At 47.6% G+C, this 7,500-nt stretch overlaps 1 protein-coding gene across 6 annotated transcripts in view; it reads left to right on the top strand.

The window, feature by feature from the left end:
- The window catches only part of lingo4b (leucine rich repeat and Ig domain containing 4b), a 7,081-nt gene extending 1,299 nt beyond the window's left edge, over nucleotides 1-5,782 (top strand). For 2 of the 6 annotated variants that reach the window (XM_056601266.1, XM_056601269.1), the window contains exons 2-3: nucleotides 2,046-2,178; nucleotides 2,611-5,782. In XM_056601266.1, coding sequence (XP_056457241.1) covers nucleotides 2,623-4,437 — 1,815 coding nt within the window. In that variant the 5' untranslated portion in view covers nucleotides 2,046-2,178; nucleotides 2,611-2,622 and the 3' untranslated portion in view covers nucleotides 4,438-5,782. Of the gene's footprint in view, nucleotides 1-736; nucleotides 893-1,569; nucleotides 1,681-2,045; nucleotides 2,179-2,610 lie in introns of those variants that run through there. The other 4 variants (XM_056601267.1, XM_056601264.1, XM_056601265.1 and 1 more) reach the window with 4 other exon arrangements.
- Nucleotides 5,783-7,500: the final 1,718 nt, after the last annotated feature.

Below are 7,500 nucleotides of genomic sequence, written 5' to 3'. Positions count from 1 at the left end.
CCCAAGCACAGTGCCAGGAAGAAGGGATCGCACATCGCAGCATGCATCACAGGTCGGGGGTCAGCTCTCGCCAGGCTCTAGGGTTGCGACCCCTGGCTGCCATCCAGCTTTAGGACTTGCCAAGGCCAGAGAGCTACAGGTCGAAGGGGGGGGGGGGGGGGGATGGGATGTCGGGGTTGGCCCTGGGCCCCTGGCAGCTCCGGACTGGATTGTGACATGTGAACGTCATAGATCACAAACACACCTGCCCGACCCTGTCTCTCGATCCTGCATTTGCGGAATGGCGTGCGAGAGGGTGTTGTTGGTGGTGGACGGTGGAAAAAAGTGTGCAGAGTATGGGATTAGCACACGTAATGACTGAATCCCCCATCCAAGAGGAGAAACATAACGATAGAGGCTGGGGGGGAGGGGGGGTGTGAGAATGTCATCAAAGTTCCTACACTGATCAGAGCAACACTGGTCTGTTATGTCCCTGTTGCCATCCAAAATACTGTGTGTGTTTGTGTGTGTGTGTGTGTGTGTGTGTGTGTGTGTGTGTGTGTGTGTGTGTGTGTGTGTGTGTGTGTGTGTGTGTGTGTGTGTGTGTGTGTGTGTGTGTGTGTGTGTGTGTGTGTGTGTGTGTGTGTGTGTGTGTGTGTGTGTGTGTGTGTGTGTGTGTGTGTGTGGTTGTGGGTGTATGTGTGTGTTTGGAAGGGGGGAAGGGGGTCTTGGTGGGAGTCAGTGTTTGTGTGCAAGTCTTTCTGGGTGTGTGTGTCAATGAGCATAATGGTCAGCAAACAGAGACTTCAACTGCCACAAAGTTCAGCAAGCAAGCAGAGCAACATCCGATCGGGACAACTGCTAACTTTGTGACTTATATCAGAAGAAGGCACTCATGGAAGGATTTTAATGGGTATTTATTTTATTCAACATTTATTTATCTTCATGATTGTTTGTGCAAATCAAATACAAATCAGATGTATTTTGTATTTTAGTCTATTTGTGCTCTCTTGCTTTTCATGCATGACAAACATGTCCATGCATTCTTAGAATGTGTCTGTAAGAAGATTATATAATTTATTATATGGCCAAGGTAGGGTTAGTTTAGTTAAAAATAATCAATATTTCAAACATTCACTTCAGAAAAAACTATTATCTATATGTATTTATATTTTCTCATTCAATTCAGTTACAAATTGCTTCTGATAGCAGAAAATAAAACATTCTTTAAAACCATCCAAACTATGGAAAATAAACAGGACCTTATCTTCCACTTGTTTGCAGCACTCAATGCTGATTTTTATTTTCATTTTTTTACCAAACAAAAAACACAAGCGTGGATCATCTCAACGCCCTCCCTGTAGGATTATATTCAGTATCAGATGCTTTGCCATGAAAGGAAACAATCAGCAGTCCTCAGTTCTCCCGCTTTGGGCTTATCTGCCGCTGCCTCACAAAGTCACCATTTCGAGGACACTGTACATTGAAACCGGAGCACACCCACTATCGCTTCACTGAACTGACCTATTATTCTCACTATCAATTTCTTCTATTAATATTTGTATGCGCTGTGTATGCATCCATGGACAGGGAGGCAGTGAAGAGAGACAGGCGGGAGGCGGTGACATGCAGCAGTAGGACCACCGGTGGGAGTTGAACCCGGCTCGCTGCGAGGCATGTTGCTATGTGGGTTGCGTGCAGGTAGCCGCCGAACAGCCGTGGAAGGTTTTCTTTTGTAATACGTTCAGTAGGGATTTTGTTGTCCTCAGTACACAGGGACAAAGTCAAGTAACAGCTGGGAACTCTGCTTAATGACTCATACTTCAGATTTCCACCTCCAGCAGTGTCCTCCAAGGCATCCACGCCATAACACTGCTTGGAAACAAGTGTTTATTTAAAAGGTTGCACACTTAAGTGGTAATCCAAAAGACATCTTGTTCCCTGTTCGTTTGTCTTTAATTGATATCTCTCTTTCCCTGTCTGTGTGTCTCTCTCTCACTGTCTTACTGTCTCTGTCTCTCATAATATCTATCAATCTCCCCCTCTCTATGTGTGTCTCTCTTCAGCTTTCTCTTGCCTACAGGCCCTGTTGTAAGACAATGCTGAAAACGGAACCGCATCTCTCCGATGTCCTCAACTCAACCCTGGTTTTAACTTGACTGACTGTGGTTATGAAAATCTGCACCACGCATTACAAGGGTAGGTTTATAGCATTGGTGAATAGACATTAAATGCACATATTTTCCTGCAAATATACATATTTCTGTTAAGAGCTTATTTAAATGCATAAACTGTAGCTCACCTTTTTATGCAGCCATGATTTGCATCGTTTTTCAATTGTTATTCATTTTAGTTTCAGTGCTGAAGTGCATAACACTCATCCTTGAATTACTCCACTCCAAATGGATATTGTTCAATGATATTCAAAATGTCGGACATTACGTGACATTATGAATGAAGAAAATGTACTTTGATTAATGAAGCAGATTGGTTTTTATTATTATTTCAACTATAACGCTTTGAATATCTTTGGAAAGAAAGCGATGACAGAGGCAGAACAAGAGCATGTTTTAAATTTGTAATACGTAATGTGATACACGAATAATAAGGACTCATGTCACTCCTCCTCAGGAAGGAAGCAAGATGTTTGTGGAGCTGGTCGTCCGATGGGGGGCATGGAGCCTCATTCTGCTGCTCCAGTCCGGGGGGGTCGCCGTGTTCGCTCGGGGCTGTCCGGCGCGGTGCGTCTGTCGCCCGGACCCCAGCGAAGTCAACTGTTCTGGGAAATATCTGACATCGGCGCCAGAGGGGTGTTCGAGTGACGCCAGGCGGCTGGATCTATCCAGCAATAAGATTAAGACGCTGGGACGCCGCCAGTTCTTTGGTCTCCAACAGCTCCAAGAGCTGAACCTCAACGATAACGTAATCTCCATGATTGAGGTGGAGGCCTTCCAGGGGCTGCACAACCTCAGGACTCTCCACGTCAAGAACAACCGGCTCAAGATCATCCCTGTTGGAGTGTTCTCAGGCCTTTCGAACCTGCGCTTTCTGGACCTCAGCGAGAACGAGATCCTGGTCTTCCTGGACTACACCTTCAGGGAAACTGTGAATCTGCAGTTCCTGGAGGCGGGGGAGAACGACCTGGTGTTCATCTCCCAGAGGGCCTTCGTGGGCCTGCAGAACCTGCAGGAGCTCAATGTGGACCGTAGCAACATGACCTCCATCCCCACCGAGGCGCTGTCCCAGCTCCAGAGCCTGACACATCTACGCATGCTGCGGCTCTCCATCTCCATGCTGACCAACAATGCTTTCCGCCGGCTCCACCGCCTCCGCAGCCTGCAGATCTCCCACTGGCCGGCACTGGACACCCTGGCCAGCAACAGCCTGATCGGCCTCAACCTCACCTCGCTGGTCATCAGCAACTGCAACCTCAGCACCGTCCCTTATGCCGCGCTCCGACACCTGGTCTACCTGCGCTTCCTGGACCTGTCCTACAACCCCATCACCGCCATCCAGGGCAACCTTCTAGGGGACCTGTTGAGGCTCCAGGAGCTGCATCTAGCGGGGGGGAGTCTCCTACGAATAGAGCCTGGGGCCTTCAGGGGACTGGCCTACTTCCGCATGCTCAACGTGACATCCAATCAGCTCAGCACCTTGGAGGAGAGTGCCTTCCATTCGGTGGGTAACCTTCAGGTGCTGAGGCTGGACGCCAACCCCCTGGCCTGTGACTGCCGGCTGCTGTGGGTGGTGCGGCGGCGGTTGAGACTGAACTTTGACGGACGACAGCCCACCTGTGTGTCCCCTGAGGCGGTCCGGCAGCGAGAGTTCAGGGACTTTTCGGAGAAGGAGCTGCCCAGGATGTTCACCTGCCGGCCTGCCCGGATAGCCGACCGAAGGCCCCAGGAGTCCCGAGTGGAGGAAGGCACCACGGTGCTCTTCTCCTGCAGAGCCGACGGGGACCCGGCCCCGGCCATCACCTGGATCTCCCCCAGCAAGGCTGTGCTCAGCTCCACGGGGCGGCTCAGGGTCCTGTCCAACGGGTCTCTGGAGGTCCGCTTCGCCCAAGTGCAGGACAGCGGCGCGTACCGATGCGTGGCGGGGAACGCGGCCGGGAACGAAACCCTGAGCGTCAACCTGCAGGTGAAAGGCTTCTCCCGCAACCGCACCCTGACCTTCTACTCAGAGGAGGCACCGTACTCCCAGGCCGCCGCCACCAACTCCTCCGCTCAGATTGCCAAGCCGTACCCGTTCGACGCCAAGACGCTGGTCATCGCCACCACCATGGGGTTCCTGTCCTTCCTGAGCTCGGTGGCCATCTGCTTCGTGTTCATGTTCTTCTGGAGCCAGAGCAAAGGGCAGATCAAGCACACTGCCACCATCGACTTTGTTCCCCGCTCCTCCATGGGGGGAGGGGGCGACGGCGCCGATGCAGGCAGGTTCACCATGAAGCTGATCTGAGGCGGAGGGGGAAGAGGGGATCAGAGGGCGTTTAATGAGAGGAGCGTCTCCGGGAATTACAGGTGCTCCGGAGGGACAGTTGAGGCCATTGAGCTCCACATCGAGAAGGCTGCGGCCCCCATCAAGAGGCAAATTAAAAGGAATTTTTGTTTAATTGCGGTGCACACTTGTGGCTGAATGAAGATCACTTCACTAGAAATGTAATTACCGGTGAATATGTGGGAGCAGGTCTGTCTCATGTTTGCTGTGCTTATATTGATCTTTACTTACGGAAAATAATGAAGTATCCCCTTAACTGTCGCATGTAGGATTTAATAAGAGAAGCAATGCTGTCTTCATAGAGTTTGGGAGCATCACATGTGTTGCATGGCAATTAATGTTTAACTTAGCGTAAAATAATCAACCTGCATAATCATATATAAATCTAGTGTTGATTCATCTGCTTTCTTTGACGAGTGGTCTGAGCTGCCAATGCAGGCCGAGGAAGTACTACGCCCATTGACCTGAGGGTCAAACTCTTTCTGCCTAGTCGTGCTCGATCACTTCAGACGGTGTCCAGTCAGCACTCAGGCACTCTCTCACAAGATAACAAGACGTTGATTGATAATGATATGAGGAATTGAGACCGTAGAGTTGCCAGCCATTTACAGTACATTTGGATAGCTGTCTACTTGGCTTGGTTATTTGAATGTCAATTTGGCATATGCATATCGGTAATATGTATATGGTACACTGATCCTTTGAGTGGGTGATTGATGGCATACTGCAAAGTATAAGGTATATCTCATTGTATATAAGAAATCATTGAATATAATTTCATAGGTTACGCATTTCATAATTAATGCAGTTTTTTAACAAGACAACTTTAAACTTTTTTTTAAGGATTTTAGGACATTAGAAGAATTACATGCTGTTTTTATGTTTACAGGCCCTTACTTTTATGATTTTTTTTACTTAAAGATTTGCGAATATCACATCAAATGCAGCACTAACAAAAACAAATGTGCCTGGGCAACATTGTCATCGTGTAATCATTTCTATCTTGTATGTGGCATACAGGTCAAGGGCGTTTTTGTACAAGGGGTTTTATTCTCTCCATTTGTCGAGCTCTGAGGATTACTAATCCTCACCAACGTCACACTCTACTCTGGACTAAAGAAAAGGTGTGGAAACGGACCGGCACACCAACACTTTGTATTGCCAGTGGAAAAAAGGAAAGAAAGATCACGCAATTAACGCTGTACAAATATTTTTTTTCTTTTGCAATTTTCTTCAATTTCTAAGTTATTGCTTGATTGTTTTTTTTATTTAAAAATATTAAATGCTTGTATTTCAACTGCCTCACGTTTATGTTACGATACCAAATGAGCAAACGATTCTATCATGGGCTCCGATCCTTCAAGGGCTCTGTTTGAAGCTTCTTGAACAACTCCTTCCTCCTCCTCACTCCTGAGCCATGTCCTCCTGGACCGTGACAGAGCAGGGGGAGGAAGAGGAGGAGGGAAGATGGGAGGGGTCAGGGAAGGCGGTAGGGAGGAAGGGAGCCAGTCATAAGGGGAGCAGAGGGCAAGAGGAACGCCAGAGAGGGAACACGGGAGAGAGATGAAGGAGCAGGAAGGCCTCGTTTCACAGAGGGAGGTTAAAGTTTGAATTCCCCAAGGCATATGTTTTAAATGCCTGAGATTCCCGTGGAGCCGGTCACTATAGGGGGGAGGAGATGACCACTCTGTGTGGTCCAGTAAGAGATCTGGTCTCTGCTCCAGGCTTTAGGAAACATGAAGTTGAACACAAAATACATATAACATCAAATAGGATGACATCTACACAAAAACACCTTTGATAGCCTTGAAGCTTGACTGAGAGCCAACACTAAACACACCTGCTGCTTAGGTTGTGCACACACACAGCGGCAATGGGGAAACAACATGCAAGTAAAAAAAGAAATGCACAAATATGATTGTACTGTTTTCTGTTTGGTATAAGAAATGACTGGGAGTTAAAATTAGGACTGAGCTTTGACATTTGGATACTGGGTTAACATTTGGGTTTTCTTGCTATAACTGGTGCCCAGGACAGATTAAACTCTGTACATTGGGTAGAGAATCCACCCCTCCCATTTTCTCTTCCAGTTGCCCAGCATAACCCAGAAAGATATATATATACAGTATATATAATCACGTGTGTGAGCGGCAGAGATTTAAACTCTTCTGGATTACCTCAGCAAGTCTCTGTCTGCGGTGTCGGTCTGCAGACTGTCACCACGTCCCGCAATCACATCATCTGTTCTGTTTATTAATATCCTGGATGGACAGACCGCCATGCAACCGTCACGCAACCCATTCTCATAGTGTTTATAGGCCACTCATAATGTTATCCCGTTATGCTCTCTCTCTCTCTCTCTCTCTCTCTCTCTCTCTCTCTCTCTCTCTCTCTCTCTCTCTCTCTCTCTCTCTCTCTCTCTCTCTCTCTCTCTCTCTCTGTCTTTCTTTCTCTCTCTCTATGACACACATATGCGGATGCGAAAATACACACATACACATAATCACCCGCACCACGTTCACACACACACACACACACACACACACACACACACACACACACACACACACACACACACACACACACACACACACACACACACACACACACAAACACACACACACACACACACACACACACACACACACACACACACACACACACACACACACACACACACACACACACACAGACACAAACACACACACACACACACACACACACACACACACAAACACACACACACACACACACACACACACACACACACACACACACACACACACACACACACACACACACACACACACACACACACACACACACACACTCACACACACGCACACACACATTGAATTGTAGTCTACCTAAAAATAAAACTGATCCTGAATATATTACCTATTAAATGGAACATCAAATATAGGCTATCATTTATCTAAATGGATACTCTCTTAATCAATACGGTTAGTCAGTGTTCAGGTCGTTGCAGCACTTGTTTGTTCAACACCTGGTGGCGCTATAACT

The sequence above is a fragment of the Gadus chalcogrammus genome, chromosome 11, assembly GCF_026213295.1.
Source record: "Gadus chalcogrammus isolate NIFS_2021 chromosome 11, NIFS_Gcha_1.0, whole genome shotgun sequence".
NCBI classification, from domain to species: Eukaryota; Metazoa; Chordata; class Actinopteri; order Gadiformes; family Gadidae; genus Gadus; species Gadus chalcogrammus.
The sequence above is the reverse complement of the archived record's forward strand: the minus strand, read 5'-3'. Positions and strand labels throughout refer to the sequence as shown.